The sequence below is a fragment of the Penicillium expansum genome, assembly GCF_000769745.1.
Source record: "Penicillium expansum strain MD-8 chromosome Unknown contig370, whole genome shotgun sequence".
NCBI classification, from domain to species: Eukaryota; Fungi; Ascomycota; class Eurotiomycetes; order Eurotiales; family Aspergillaceae; genus Penicillium; species Penicillium expansum.
The window spans coordinates 67,052-82,582 of record NW_015971428.1 but is presented as its reverse complement, the minus strand read 5'-3'; the positions used below and the strand labels follow the sequence as shown (position 1 = coordinate 82,582).

At 49.3% G+C, this 15,531-nt stretch overlaps 6 protein-coding genes across 6 annotated transcripts; 4 read left to right on the top strand and 2 right to left on the bottom strand.

Annotated features, from left to right (window-relative positions):
- Positions 1-675: 675 nt before the first annotated feature.
- On the top strand, positions 676-1,489 carry PEX2_107450 (glutathione S-transferase family protein; the record flags this gene model as incomplete). The annotated part of the gene is made up of 2 exons (XM_016748013.1): positions 676-828; positions 932-1,489. The coding sequence occupies 2 exons, from the start codon at positions 676-678 to the stop codon at positions 1,487-1,489; spliced, it is 711 nt and encodes a 236-aa protein (XP_016594855.1).
- A 1,027-nt stretch (positions 1,490-2,516) lies between these two features.
- On the top strand, positions 2,517-3,232 carry PEX2_107440 (actin-binding ADF family protein; the record flags this gene model as incomplete). Its single annotated transcript, XM_016748012.1, has 5 exons — positions 2,517-2,522; positions 2,585-2,595; positions 2,676-2,921; positions 2,983-3,031; positions 3,098-3,232. The coding sequence occupies 5 exons, from the start codon at positions 2,517-2,519 to the stop codon at positions 3,230-3,232; spliced, it is 447 nt and encodes a 148-aa protein (XP_016594854.1).
- Positions 3,233-4,061: 829 nt separating this feature from the next.
- PEX2_107430 (cytochrome c oxidase subunit IV family protein) lies at positions 4,062-4,851 on the top strand (the record flags this gene model as incomplete). Its single annotated transcript, XM_016748011.1, has 3 exons — positions 4,062-4,311; positions 4,479-4,672; positions 4,762-4,851. The coding sequence occupies 3 exons, from the start codon at positions 4,062-4,064 to the stop codon at positions 4,849-4,851; spliced, it is 534 nt and encodes a 177-aa protein (XP_016594853.1).
- A 1,120-nt stretch (positions 4,852-5,971) lies between these two features.
- Positions 5,972-7,989, top strand: PEX2_107420 (F1F0 ATP synthase subunit beta; the record flags this gene model as incomplete). The annotated part of the gene is made up of 6 exons (XM_016748010.1): positions 5,972-5,982; positions 6,053-6,222; positions 6,363-6,448; positions 6,512-6,554; positions 6,674-6,990; positions 7,057-7,989. The coding sequence occupies 6 exons, from the start codon at positions 5,972-5,974 to the stop codon at positions 7,987-7,989; spliced, it is 1,560 nt and encodes a 519-aa protein (XP_016594852.1).
- Positions 7,990-9,115: 1,126 nt separating this feature from the next.
- Positions 9,116-11,597, bottom strand: PEX2_107410 (1,4-alpha-glucan branching enzyme GLC3; the record flags this gene model as incomplete). Its single annotated transcript, XM_016748009.1, has 8 exons — positions 9,116-9,142; positions 9,222-9,852; positions 9,923-10,258; positions 10,312-11,003; positions 11,057-11,169; positions 11,220-11,319; positions 11,371-11,495; positions 11,552-11,597. The coding sequence occupies 8 exons, from the start codon at positions 11,595-11,597 to the stop codon at positions 9,116-9,118; spliced, it is 2,070 nt and encodes a 689-aa protein (XP_016594851.1).
- A 1,238-nt stretch (positions 11,598-12,835) lies between these two features.
- On the bottom strand, positions 12,836-15,358 carry PEX2_107400 (uncharacterized protein; the record flags this gene model as incomplete). Its single annotated transcript, XM_016748008.1, has 1 exon — positions 12,836-15,358. One exon carries the CDS (start codon positions 15,356-15,358, stop codon positions 12,836-12,838), a length of 2,523 nt encoding a protein of 840 aa, XP_016594850.1.
- Positions 15,359-15,531: the final 173 nt, after the last annotated feature.

Here is a 15,531-nt window from a genome sequence, read left to right as displayed (position 1 = left end):
TTCGTCTTCCGGTGCTTTTTACGCCCTGGCTGGTCATCCTCGCGCACGATCTCAGCGATCAGCTCAATGCTCATTTTATACTCGTATTCGATATACCCCCCATTTTAGACGGTCATCTCGTCCTTTCCTTATTTTGACATTTTTCTCGTTATCTTCTTCCACTTGATCCGTGTGGAACCGGTCGCTGGCGCATCGGGCTCGGTCAATGTGCTCTTTGCTCCTAGAGCACATTTCCGGTCTTTTTACGTACTACACATCGGTTTGCCACTTGAGACTACTTTCTATACCCCGATGGATGAGCGCCGCTGAAGGTGGTTTGGTCAGAAGATATCGGACACATATAGTGCACGCTTTAATGTATGTACATAATTAGACCAATTTTATCACAGGGCCTTAATTAAGGTGCAATAATTTCTCTATTACCTAGATATATACGGAGTACCCAAAAATATTACCTGATGCCATTTCTTCAGGTCCCCACATCTCAGAACGGGGAACGGGGAACGGGGAAATCGGAGTTAACGGTCGATTTCGCGATTGATTAACAATTGCTTTTTACTAATCCAACCCCTCATTTCGCAATGTCTTTTATAATGGCGTGTCTTTGTCTTCCTCTATATAACTTCCTTCCTAGCCCTATACTCCTACCCAATTAACATATCATATCAATCCATCATGTCCTCCCCAAAGATCATCCTCTACACCAACCACCTGTGCCCTTGGGCTCACCGCGCACACATCGCCCTTAAGGAAATTGGCCTTGAGTATGAAGAAGTCATAATCGACCTGAGCACGCCGCGTGAGCCGTGGTATCTGGAGATCAACCCAGTAAGTGACAAGCGCTCTTCCCAACACCCACTCTTCCATCTACACACCACCTACACTGCATACTACACCTTCTATACAACTAGTATACTAACATCCCCAACAGCGCGGTCTCGTCCCCACCATCTCCTACAATGGAACCATCATAACCGAGTCGGGCATTGTCGCCCAGTTCCTCGCAGACGCCCACCAAACCCACCTCCTGCCCCCCTCCTCACCAACCGAGAACGCCCTCTACCGCGCCCGTCTCAACTTCTTCGTCGACGCCTTCTTCAGCAAAGTCCTCCCCTCATTCTTCGCCAGTATCCGCGCTGCCGATGAGACCGAGCGCGATGCCGCCGCCGAGCAGCTCGTCGCTGCTATCGTGAAGGAGGTTGAGCCCCTTCTGGCAGACACCGAGGGCAAGGGTCCGTTCTTTGGTGGTAGTGAGAAGTTGACGCTGGCGGAGGTTCAGTCCGGCTCGTTCTTGTTGCGGATTTTGAGCTTCGCTAAGCCGGAGCATGGTCTTGTTTCTGCGAAGTTGTCGACTTTGCTGGAGCAGACTCCCAGGTTTAAGCGTTGGGCTGAGGCGACTATTGCTCAAGAGAGTGTTAATTTCATTTATGATGAGAAGCTGGTTGCGGATAAGATGAGGGCTAGGTTTGCGCCGGCAGCGAAGGTTTAGGTTTGGGTTGCATTGCATTGCATTTGTATGTATCTAGGCACTGGGGTTGGGCGTTGATACATGCCTACATACATATTTAGGTAGTTGGTTAAATTGGTTAATGTTGTTTAGATTAAGGAATGAGAAATGAATTTGTCAAATGTGGTACTTGCGTGTTTTTATATTTTTGGTCTGATATATATATCGGTTTGGTATGAAGCTATGCATATATTCCTGCGGGGTTTATGTTAGTATATATATTTGTTACCAAGTTAAATTTTTACTCTCGCTTAGTTATATATGCATATTAAATATTTATGATTAGACAATAAAACAATAGGAAGTAAAATCTGCTTCTCAATATATGTAGAACATACGGAGTATGCAGTGGGCCAGGACAAAAATAGCCACTGACGTGTCCCATGGTTGAAGGCCGGCCAATTTTAGCCCGCAGACACCCACATTGGAGAGGCTCACTTCGAATGTACTCCGTATGTTGTACATGTTATGCAGCTATAGGCTAAGATCTGATTTCAAACCCGAATGTACATAATGTAAGGAGTACCTGGTACTTCGAGGACGTAAAAGGAAAAAACTCGTGAGGACGCAATTACCGTTCACTATCAGATCATACCAGACACTATATGTCATTTTCAAGTCAAAAACCTCAACAGCCTCGGAAATCTTAAAAATCCTAAAGACAAAACCCATTAGATCAATTCCCTACACGTCATTCAACTGGTAAACAGGTACCGAGCACTTGAATTATCAAAAGTCTGATATCACGTGCAGCCACCCCCACTATGGCCATGGCAACACCTGGGAAACAATTCACCCCTCAAACTCCATCTTCCCCGTCTCATCCGTCTCCGTTGCTTGATCTCCGCCTCCTTCAATCCCTGTAAGTCATTGGAGTGCATTACTACTTTGACTTCTCATGTCAAACCCAAGAAGCTCGAGGGACCCCCTGAGTTTGGCCATCACAGCCACTAACATAGCGCTAGACAGCCCCGTCCTTTTTTTGTCTCCCTCATCTACATAAGCCATCATGTCGGTTAGTATTGACCTCCAAATCCATGGTATACCATATTCAATACTGACTATGATATCGCGCAGCTCGCATCCGGGTAAGTCGTCATCGGTTCCCGCGCTCGCAACCGGTTTCCCCTCACTTTCACCAGTTATTGACATTTCCCCCCCCCTACAGTGTTCAGATCCAGGATGACTGCATCACTGCCTTCCAAGACTTCAGCCGGAGCCACGGCAAGACCAAGTACATCATTTACAAGATCGCCGACGACAAGAAGTCGGTTGTCGTAGACTCCGTCGGCAAGGACCAGGACTACGAGGTCTTCCGCAACGAGCTCGCCGATGCCAAGGACAGCCAGGGCCGCGCCTCCCCCCGTTACGCCGTCTACGATGTCGAGTACGAGATTACCGGCGAGGGCAAGCGGTGCGCATTCCCATGTTTGCAATTGGTCTCAGACACCACGCTGACTTGATTGTTCTTACAGCTCCAAGATTATCTTCATCTCCTGGGTGCCTAGCGAGACCCCCACTCTCGTAAGATTCCCACCAGACCCCGAGTCCAAACTCAGCCTCAGACTCAATAACTAATTTCATTTTCAGTGGTCCATGATCTACGCCAGCACCCGCGAGGTTCTCAAGAACGCCCTCAACGTCGTCACTTCCATCCACGCCGATGACAAGTCCGATATCGAGTGGAAGACAGTCCTGAAGGAGGCCAGCGGTGGCAAGGCATAGATGATAGCGCCGGCTGGATCCGGGCTGCGCGACTGATAGGGGTGCGCCCCTGACGGCGCCGCGGAACGATCAATTCATAACCTTCTCTGCACACCGTTCTCCCAATTTCTTAGTTGCAATGCAAGACCGTTACGACTTGGCCCGTGTTTGTTTCTCATTTCGCGAGAGGCCTGAAGAGTCTTGATTTCACTTCCAGCTTGTTCCAATCGTTCTGAATGGATTTCCACCTCAGATTGAGGGTATTTGGTTAACTGGGCACCGAATCTTGCTGCCTGTTGGTTATATTGCACATGGTGGGTGACAAGACCTCGGGATGCATGGTGTTGAATGTAGAATAGTTAAGCAACTGGACAACTCCTAGCTTTTCCTGCAAAAGTTATTGCTTGACTGGGCTAGTTTATAGGCGGGTAAAGATTCCGACGATGGTCAAAAGACTTGAACGATCGGCTAAAACTGGGGAAATTTGCGATAAGAGGAATAATAAAGGTCGAAATTAAAAAAAAGTCCATAAGCCACATAGAGAATATCAACATCATGCCATATGGCTGAGAATGATGATGATGCTCACTGGTAGGGAGAGCCGGTTTGGGCGATGAGCCAATGAGGAGACGGCCAAACCAAAACCGCACTAGTCCCGACCGGATCCTCGCCTTTCCACCTCAAACCACAAGAAACGTCTTCAAGTCATTACTCCATCCACGATCCTCCTCCACTCTCTCCTAAGCCGTGCCCTGGCGTGCTCTCTGGCTTTCAACCCTCCGACCTCCCTCTAATTACCTCAATTGAACCCGATTTCGACGTGGTGCTGCCACCTCCCGCCTGCCGCACAATGTTTCTTCGCACCGTCTCTCGCGCTGTCCCTCGCAGCACCGCGGCCATCCGTGCTGCCCCGACTGCCTCTGTGAACGCTCTGCAGACCCGCGCTGCTTCGGACCATGCTATCCCCAACCCTACCCTCGCCAACATCGAGAAGCGCTGGGAGGTCATGCCCCCTCAGGAGCAGGCCGAGCTTTGGATGCAGCTCCGTGACCGCATGAAGGTCGACTGGCACCAGATGACCCTCCAGGAGAAGAAGGCCGGTACGTGCTACCCTTAGAACGGGTGGGCTTGAAAGACAGCCTCTCGCTTCGACTACCCTGAGGCTTCCGAGGTTATTTATCTCGGGATGGCCCGACCCCTCGAACCTCCACAATTGTCTTTACAAGTAGTCATTTTTTCGCTAACATCAATTCTTCCTTTGCTATAGCTTACTACATTGCCTTCGGCGCCCACGGCCCCCGCGCCCAGGCCCCCAAGGGTGAGGGCTTGCGCGTGTTCGCAAAGGTGACCCAGCTCATTGCTGTCTCCGTTGCCCTCTTCTACGCCGTTCACGCCTTTGCCGGCAAGCAGCCCGGCACTATGTCCAAGGAGTGGCAGGAGGCCTCCAACGAATATGCTCTGGTACATATCCCCCCAGCCCCTTTCCGACCACAGTCGGGAGAAGTCTCTGTCCCAGCCCATTTGGACGATGCTAACCTATCCGACTACAGAAAGAGAAGATCAACCCCATCCACGGTATCAGCAAAGAGGGTTACGAAGGCAAGGGCTTCGTCCAGAGCCCCCCTGCTGAGAAGTCATAGGTGTACTCGTTACCCAACCGGGAATGATTTGATATCTACGCAGGACGGACGGCACCCATCGCACGACCTGGATGTCGATTTTATTGCAAGCTACTCTTTCCATAGCCATGTTCGACATGTGTTTTGTATCGGAGGATGGGCCTCCGCCCGTGCGCGCGGCCGTCGACCGTTCCCCCATTCTATCTTTTTTGGCAAGCATTGGAAAATGCGTGTATCCCGTACTGTGCTATAATCAATGTATCTCTTTTGTAGCCATAGAACATGAGCTTTGGTGTGATTATTAGGATATAAAATGCGTGTAAATGTGCCCTGCGCTCCGAAATGGCGTGGTCTACGGAGTGATTCGGAACCCACGTAAGTGCGGAGAATCCTTGCGGGAACACGGGTTTCGAGGGTAACAGAGGAATAATAAGGGTTAGTTTCTATGGAGATGTGAAATGGAGATAATATAAACATCTAAACATATATAAATATGAATCCAAATCATAAATTATACTTCTACTGAATATAATGGACATTAATATTTAGCTTTGAATATAATTTTAGTGTATATCTAACTACTCCGTAAGGTCCATTCTATATTTTCTACCCGGTATTGACCTAACACGTCAGAGTTTTTCCGATATTCGGACCAAAGGGCCATTGACTTTCATGATATATACCATTGGAATACTTACTCTGTTAGCTTCCTTTCTTTAAATATCTTGAAGATTTCCAAGGTTCTTCGGGGGAATGTCATTTAGAAAGAAAATACACTTGTGGCTCCCCTGCACCCGGCCGCCAAGCCCCGGTGTGTGTGCGCGAATTCCAGGGCAACGGGCTGAGCTTCCCTCGGTCACCACTTCACCACTCGATATTAATGACAATGGATATTTAAAATCGATAGAGATGAAGATTTGTATATAAAAAATCATTCTATTTAATAAAATTAAGCTCTTTTCCCTGTAGAAAGCTCAAGTTGGTGCTCGGTTCATCACGGGATCGTCGGCAAAACCGCCCCGGAAAGGCTAAGGGCGACCAGTCCCCATCCACCAACCTCTTCCCTTCCTCTTCTTCCCTCTTTTCCCGTTCCAACCTCACCTCTTCCTTTCATCACATCTCGCTCTTCAACACCGTCATTATGTTCAAGAGGTATGAATTGATCATCCATTCAATCTTCATCTCTTTTTCATTTTGAAACTAATTTTTTTATTCTCTTTAGCGGTCTCGCCCGGTCCTTTGGGAGGGCTGCTTTTGCCCGGACGACCCCCGTCGCCCGCGCCTTCCAGCCCATCCGCTCCAATGCTCTCCCGGCTCTCACTGCCCGTTTCGCTAGCTCCGATGCTGCCTTGACTGGAAAGGTTCACCAGGTCATTGGTGCCGTCGTTGACGGTACGTGTTGTCGACTCCTGACGGAATTGGGGACCACGCGAAAATCTTTTCCCTGGACCCAATTCATCACCGAAACCATCGCAATCAACCCCAAAATCATCAACAAAACCGTATCTGACCTTCTATTCGCCATATTACAGTGAAGTTCAGCGGCGAGAAGCTCCCTGCCATTTACAACGCCATTACCACCACCAACAACGGCCAGAAGCTCGTTCTGGAGGTTGCTGTACGTGATCTGATTGGCTGAACCTTGATTCAAATCGCAACAAAGCTAACAATTCCCTTGTAGCAACACTTGGGTGAGAATGTCGTCCGTACTATTGCCATGGACGGTAAGCTTCACCCCCTTCCTCCCCCTTTCTCGGGCCACCGTGTCGTTCCCTACCCGATTGGGGGACCCACCGAGTGTGGCCCTGCTGTAAATGGGAGCTTCAACTAATCTCATCTAAAGGTACCGAGGGTCTCTCCCGTGGTGTCGTCGCCACCGACACTGGTGCTCCCATCACCATCCCCGTTGGTCCCGCCACTCTCGGCCGTATCATCAACGTTACTGGTGACCCCATTGACGAGCGTGGTCCCGTCAAGGCCACCAAGTTCGCTCCCATTCACGCCGAGCCCCCTGCGTTCGTCGACCAGTCCACCTCTGCCGAGATTCTTGTCACTGGTATCAAGGTTGTCGACTTGCTCGCCCCCTACGCCCGTGGTGGTAAGATTGGTCTGTTCGGTGGTGCCGGTGTCGGTAAGACCGTGTTCATTCAGGAGCTGATTGTAAGAATTTCCCCATTTCTTTTCCCAGTTGAGAATTCATGAAATACTTATATTTGGACCTTTTAGAACAACATCGCCAAGGCCCACGGTGGTTACTCCGTGTTCTGTGGTGTCGGTGAGCGTACCCGTGAGGGTAACGATCTGTACCACGAGATGCAGGAGACCGGTGTCATCCAGCTTGAGGGTGAATCCAAGGTCGCCCTTGTGTTCGGTCAGATGAACGAGCCCCCCGGTGCCCGTGCCCGTGTTGCCCTGACAGGTCTGACCATTGCCGAGTACTTCCGTGACGAGGAGGGTCAGGACGTGCTGCTCTTCATTGACAACATTTTCCGTTTCACCCAGGCCGGTTCCGAGGTGTCTGCCCTTCTGGGTCGTATCCCCTCTGCCGTCGGTTACCAGCCTACCCTGGCTGTTGACATGGGTGTCATGCAGGAGCGTATCACCACCACCCAGAAGGGTTCCATCACCTCCGTCCAGGCCGTCTACGTGCCCGCTGACGATCTGACTGATCCTGCCCCCGCTACCACCTTCGCTCACTTGGACGCCACCACTGTGTTGTCTCGTGGTATCTCCGAGTTGGGTATCTACCCCGCTGTCGACCCCCTCGACTCCAAGTCCCGTATGCTCGACCCCCGTATCATCGGTGACGAGCACTACGCTACCGCCACCCGTGTCCAGCAGATGCTCCAGGAGTACAAGTCCCTCCAGGATATCATTGCCATTCTCGGTATGGATGAGTTGTCCGAGGCTGATAAGCTCACCGTCGAGCGTGCCCGTAAGCTCCAGCGTTTCCTGTCCCAGCCCTTCGCCGTCGCCCAGGTTTTCACTGGTATCGAGGGTACCCTCGTTGACCTGAAGGACACCATTGCCTCCTTCAAGGCCATCATTGCTGGTGAGGGTGACGACCTCCCCGAGGCCGCCTTCTACATGGTTGGTGACATCAACGCCGCTCGCGCCAAGGGTGAGAAGATTCTCGCTGAGCTTGAGAACAAGGCCTAAATGTAATTTTGTCATTTGCTAGCTAGCGCCGTCTTAACTTCCCCCTTCCATCTTCAAGCTCTTCCTCTCCTTTTTCCTCTTATCCCTCACCTATTCTCTATTGGTTCTCCCAGGTTTCATTTAATTCCCTTTGTCAGAACACTCAAAGTGTTCCAACGTTGTACGCGACAACATCATTTTCCCTTTTTCGAGGCGTGTATATTACCATGTACATTACCCGATCTAAGAGAAAAACAAAATGCAACAAGAAAGGGATTTGATTTCACTTCCAATTTCCAGTGCATGGTCGTCTCGTCAACGTTGGAATCTTCATTGTGTTCTTTCTAGACTCGATCCGAAAGGAACCCGAGCAAGGGAATATGAAATGTCTGGTGATGGACCGACGGCTGAATCGTGGTGTTTGGGGTTGAGGTGAGGTGTTGAGGTGTTATGATGGTGGTTGGGGGGAGGTTGGTGATGCGTTCGTCTATCTTAGCGAGCTGATGGGATTTTAAAGCCGGTCTGGATTGGAGATACCTTACACAAACCCCCCCTCGACCGGCGTGTTTCATTATTTTGTGTATTTAGAGTTCAAAACCTGATTCTCGACATCATTTCCTTTGTGATTGCGTCCTGGTTTTGGTTATATTGCTCTAGTAGGCGTAGGTGTAGTTATTGTAGGTGTAATGTGGTGTAGTTGATGGTTAGAGAGGGATGTCCACTCATTCTTATATGGCTAGTCAACTCCATCATTAGGCCGCTCTTGTTTGTATGTATCCCAGTTCGTTCTGATCACTCTCCTTGTTTAGGTTATGGTCCCTATTAACAGAGACTTAGCCTCGGAATCATCTTTCTACACCTATAGAGGAACCCAATAGAATACTTCCCTTAAAATCTTTCTCTATCCAGTCTACAATTTAAAATGCGTTGATAAAAACAGTGTATATGATATGAGACATTGCTAGACATAGATAGCCGTAATTAGAAACAAAATGCAGGACATTACACAATGAAGAAGTCAGGTCAAATCACGCCAACCGTACTAGCGAAGAACAACACTCAATACCGGGACTAACCGACACGAGATGTTCAATCTCCGACTCGGCTGCATGTAAGACATAGACATGGACATGAATAGGCGTTCACATTACAGAGTCTCTTCCAGAGCCAGGACCTGCAAGGAACACAGAAAGTCAGCAAACAAGAACCAAAGACAGAAGGAGAGGGGGGAAAAAAACAGTCAGACAACATACCAAAGCAGTCCTCGTAGGAATATAAACCTGCACAAAATTCCCCCTCCCATTCCACCCCATATCAGTAGTAAAGAACCTTGTCTCCTTAACATTCCTCCCAAGCCCACCAAACTCCTTCTCATCGGTATCAAGCACAATGCGATACGTCCCAGGAACATCAACACCAACCCGATAATCCGTAAAGCTCTTCTTAGAATTGAAATTGAAGATCCAAAGCAACCCAGCCCTCTCAAAGACAAGTACCTTATCACTCTCATTCTTGAGACTGATATACGCCTGCGACGAAGAAAGCCATCCGTACTTCTGCTCGGCCAGCTGCATCCCGCGATCGAACTCGTTCAGGAAGTGGTACCGCAGAAGCGGGTCTTCGGTTAGGTTTAGTTGGCGTCGAGCGTACCAGAAGGAGTTGTCGTTGCCTTCGCGTGGGAAGTCCAGCCATTCGGGGTGGCCGAATTCGTTGCCTTCGAAGTTTAGGTAGCCCTCGCCGCCGAGGGCGTGGGTTACGAGACGGATCATTTTGTGGAGGGCCATCCCGCGCTCGATTACGGGGGTGAATTCGGTTAGTGTGGACATGTGGGTGTACATCTCTTTGTCGCAGAGCCACATCATTAGGGTTTTGTCGCCGACGAGGCTGTGGGGTTTTGTGTTAGTTGGTTAATTGTGTATGGATGGGGTGGGGGATGATGGAAGATTGGACTTACGCTTGGTCGTGGCTCTCGGCGTAGGCAATGGTCTTCTCGCCGTGGCGTCGGTTGGTGAGCGTGAAGGAGATGTTGGCCATGTCCCACTCGTCGTCTGTGCTTTCTTTCAAGAGCTTGATCCACATGTCTGGGACGGCCATTGCGAGGCGGTAGTCGAAGCCGGCGCCGCCTAGTTTGTGGGGTAGACACAGTGCAGGCATGCCGGAGACATCCTCTGCGACTGTGATGCATTCTGGGTAGAGTTCGTGCAACATTTCGTTGGCGAGGGTGAGGTATGTGACGCCCTCTTCGTCAACGGATGGTCCGAAGTACTCGTGGTATCCACCGGAGAAACCACTGTTTCTTTTCATTAGCAGGCTGTTATAAAATATAGTGAGGAATGCACGTACGTTCCGATACCATGGTGCGTATAGAGCATGCTAGTCACACCATCGAAGCGGTATCCATCGAACTTATACTCTTCCATCCAGAAGCGCAGATTACTCAAAAGGAAACGCAGCACCTCATGGCTTCCATAATTGAACAGACGACTGTCCCACAGCTCGTGACGGCCCTTCGCACCACCATGGAAGTAGAGATGGTCTGTTCCATCGAACTCATTGAGTCCATCAATGACGTTCTTGGAAGCATGACTGTGAACCACATCAAGTAGCACAACGAGCCCCATACTGTGGGCTGTATCAACAAGCTCCTTCAGATCTTCGGGGGATCCGTAGCGACTGCTCGCCGCGAAGAAGTTGTTCACCTGGTACCCGAAGCTAGCGTAGTATGCATGCTCCATGATAGCCATTAGCTGAATGGCGTTGTATCCCAGATACTTAATACGGGGCAGCATGTTCTTCGTAAACTCCTTGTACGTAGCGACCCTAGTCTCCGGCGACGAGATGCCGACGTGCGCCTCGTAGATGCGCAGACTCTCAGGCTTCTTGGGCCGCGCGTGCTGGAACTTGTATAAATCTTCTGCGGGCGGGTTCCAGAAAACGGCATCGTATGCAGGCGACACGTTCAGATCTTGGACCACGCGCTTGATCCAAGCGGGGAGTCGATAGATGCGCTCGCCGCTGGGGAGCACCATTGAGATCTATAGGGTTATTGGTGAGGTGTTTTATTGATGCATAGGGCTGATGTGCTTACCTTGATCTTGCTGTCGTGGGGAATAGCGGCAGCACCGTTCTTCGCTGGTACCGTTACATTCCAGATGCCGAAGCTGTTCTTCGTCATGGGGTTTGCATTGACGTCCCAGTTGTCTGCCAGTCTCAGTCAAGCTCCTCAAATATGGCCAGTACATAGAACGTACTAAATTCGCCGACCAAAGAAGCCTCTTGTGCGTTTGGTGCCCATTCTTGGTATTTGATCTCTCCGTTAGGTTGTACATGTAGTCCGAAGGTTTCATAGCCCTGGTAAGCGCATTAGTTTGGAGAACAACAATCAATGCAGATGCAATTCACCTTGCTGAACTTGTCCAAGCCACCCTCTGTTTCATTGATGGCCTTGGCCCAATCCTCGACTACCTGGTATCTGTGCTTCAAGACATCGCGATGGGGTTCCAACCAAGGATCCAGTTGGATAACACCTATTTTTTGTTAGAATTGGAAACAGATATGAAGATCCTAGTAATTTGAAGCTTACCTGTGCCATCGGTGGGAATATTGGAGCTGTCAATGGTAGAAGACATATCTGGTGGGGAGAGCTGGGGGAGAGGTGGAGAGAAGACTGGGGGGTCCAGATCAAGGAAATCCAGCGGGGGGACCTCAACATGTGACATCAACCCCTCAACGCTTTGTCCTTCTTGGTTTTTTACTTGTTTTTTTTAAAAGTGGAGTTTTGTGCTTTGATTCTTTTTCTATTCCAGTCCTGTTGAATAAATGCATAACCTTCAGGGCTTGGATTCTGGACTTCAAGCTCCAGTGGGGATGTGGAGCGACGGGAACGGATCCGCAGGTACATAGCTGTTTTCAGGCACTTATATCATCTCTTAACATACTACGTACTATTTTATCTCTTTTGTTGGACATATTAGAGAACTGATTTGTATAGCTTCAAAGCTCTTCTGAATATGTGTTAGTTTCGGAGGAGTTGTGCTACCACGCGAAAACTAAAACTTCATGACGTAGTGGCAAATTTCGAAATGTCTTGGAAGCTATCCAGACCAACTATGCCCTCGGAGGACACTTTCCCGTTGATCGTATTTTCTCACCGGGAGAGTACTATGTCAAAAGCTACACAATGTCGTGCAGGTACCCGTTCAGGTGCAGGACTGGATCTAATTGATAGGTCTGTCCATGTTGGACAACCTCTATTTAGCCAGAACTGCGATTTTCTGGATCTCGTCTACGGCAAGGAATTCGTACATAAGGCCATCGTTAGACAGTGATAAGCCCCGTTATGTACTTATGAATTACTACCGTCACGGTTAAACTTCTTCGTCTCTTTACTTAATATCTGAATTTAGCTACCACCTTACCCTTAACCTATAGCTATCTACTTCTCTAGTAGTAAAGGTAGTTAATCTCTATACGGCTTATCCTAGTTAGATGTCTCTCCCATACTACGTAGTTATAAAAGTAGGGAGTACTCTAGGTAGGTTATCTTCGTCGACCAGTCGGATAAACAGAACAGATCATTTAGGCATATTCTGTAAGAGTCGAGCGGCCCGTAAGCCAGGTCACTAAATGGAGTCTCTGGGCATTAAGAGTATTCACTTGATTGATATCATTTAAAATAGTAGAATATCATATTGCTTTTTCCTTCAAATATGTATGGATCATACTCATCCACTGGTAAGAACCATCGAACTCAATAAATACGACAAGCTCTTGTGTAGAGCAGGATGATACGGAGATAGCTTAATCATTATCATCGTAGTATGGGCGACTCAACCCAGCCCTCCCTCGCAGTCTCAGTTTCCGCGCCTCATTCTGAATCAGAGTCCTCGCTGATGTGAATATCATGGCGCTCACGCAAAATTCTACACGTCAGAGCCCCCATTCCAGAAGCCAACATGGAATCAAGAACGTTAGCAGCGGTGAACATTAGCTGGGATGTCACCTTGCCAGGCTGCTTCTTAGGAGCCAGATTTGCCGCACGGTCCACACCACTTGCCGCAAGGAAAATATAGCCAATCATCCAGGGCAATTGATTCTCCTTCTCAATGCAGCCTGTCCCGAAGAGTACGCGAAGCTGGTCTGCACAAGCCATTTTGATCTTAGTCAGAAGCAGCCAACAGGTCCGGTGGGTCACGAAATAGTCGAACGTGATTTCTGGCCCCTCGCCTTGTAAGGCGAGCCGGAGTTTGCGAAGCAATGTTTCCGCGGACATAGATTCATGGGATTCATGGATCGGACCCCTTTGTGTGGGATTCCTAACAATGTCCCCGGGAACGTCTTTCATCATGTCATAGGGTCTATCCCCATCAGTATCTGCTCCCCACTGGGCTTTCTCCACAATAGTCTGTAGATCTGCACGTGTCATGTCAGTTTGTTTGGAGCCATGACAAAAGCGTTCCTTGAACATCAAGGCAACAGATCCCTGTTCTGTCAGGCTTTTGGGTCCATTCTTCGAGGCCTGAGGACGTTGATCTCGACGGTTCTTGGCAAAGTTTGCCGCTGAGTATCCCATACTGAGGGAAAACCGTTTGATGTAATCATCTGGGGTTCGTGGAGGCCCACCAATCCAGCTTTCCGGGTGTATCGCTTGTAACATGTCCAGATCAGCCCATCGCGCTGTCAACAATTTCTCCTGTCTTAGAGCGTTATACAGATGAAGCGAGTACAACACGGAACCCCAGGCCCCAGCAAAAGTAATCCCTGCCTCTTGATACACCATTTTGAAGCGGTAGAGTAACAGGCCGCAGAAAAGAGGATGCCATTTGAAAAGACGGAATGCCTCCCCAGTAGGTCGACCTAGGCGTGCCTTTTCGATCTGCAATGGATCTGTTGCGCACCAATAATTCATCTCCGCTTGGAGATGTCGCAATGCCATATCATTTTCCAGAGGCCAGTTCTCGATGCGGAGCTTTTCGTGCATCTTAAGAGTCGACCCAATAGAATTGACCATAGTCATTGCGCTTCGCTGTAGCTCGGTGAATGCTCGAGAAACCTGATCACGTAGGACATGGTGTATGTCTAAGAAGACTTGGACGGCAAACACCAGCCAGAATGGGTGTTCTTTAGTAGTGAAAGCCGCCTTTAGACCACGCGACAACTCATCTTCGGCAAGGTTCCCCTGAGCACAGAATCCAAGGAGGTAAAATTCGGGAAATGCCTCCATTAAGATTTGCATATCTTCAGCAAACCTCTCCCTTGCTGGCTTTGATTTGCGGTCGCTTTCAGGGTCGTAGGTTCCATAAAAGCCCGGTTTATAAAATGGAGAGTTGTGCGGGTCGCATATTGCCGTGAAAGATCGGAGAAGCTGCCAGGCTGAGATGAAAATGTCTTGCGTTTGATCATAAACTTTGAAGTTAAAGCCATCACTGGGCCTTTCTCTGTAGTCGGGATCTTCCCCAAAGTGACGACATCGGGCAAAGTAATACGCCTCAATGAGTTTTTCCCCACCGCCAAATTTATCAAGGGAAGGCTTCATTTCCTCTTCCATGCGTCGGAGGAGATCGATAGCGGTGTTAGTAGTCATAGAAGCCGATACAAGGTCCACACGTCCAACTTTGTATCCCCTCCATGTTTCTTCGATAATATCCATGAAGGCGTTTGCATCCTGGACCAAGAGGTGGAACATGAAAATGGTCTCCCGGCGGTCAAGATCAACCTCAGCTTCGAGGTCCGCTTCCGCTTTGACATCGGGAGCTGAAGGATCTGTGAATTTCTCTGGTGCCGCTGGCTTAGGAGCATCAGGCGCATTGAGGAAGGCTTCCGATTGTTCTTCCAATTCAAGATGCTCGAACCTATTGGCCAGTGACTTTTCATCCTTTTCGACTGCTGGAGTATCCGCTTGCCTCTTGGGAATCAGTGGGCGCAGGGTTTCACGGACCCGCTCAAGGACGTCCACGAAGAATCCATGGCTCTCCTGGGAAGCCTCATCCTCCTCCTCAATTCCATGTTTTCTGAATTCGCGGCGTGCAGAAATAGCACGGTCGAGGGCTAGACTGAAGCCTCGGGAGACCTCCACAGGCCCAACAGGGGGGTTGTCGTACCCGGCGATATGTTCCGCAAAGCTCGTGAATTGCTTGACGGTGATGGTGTACTTTGACTTCTTCAGAATTTTGCTGTTCTCATTGGCTGGGATGGGCTTTGGTGGAGCCTTAGCAGTCTTTCTGGCTTTCCCTTTGAGGCGACCTGTTGCCCTTTTCCCAGTCCCTTGATTATTGTCTCCCTCGCTCACGTCGAGTCCACACCGCTTTGCAGTACTCGCCAGCCATGTGGCTACAATTTCAGTATCTGTTTTGTATTGCAGATACTGACTCGTCAATAAGTCTGACAACATGGCTAGATCTGTGCTATGAATTTAGGTACGAAGGATAGCGGGGCGGGAAGGACTGACGTTGTCGGAACGGAACATCACCGCTATCACGGCACGGCCTATCAATGCCCCATCAAACATCACTTTTTCACCAAACGGGACATCTAGAAATTAGGTATCTATTATATGGCCTACCC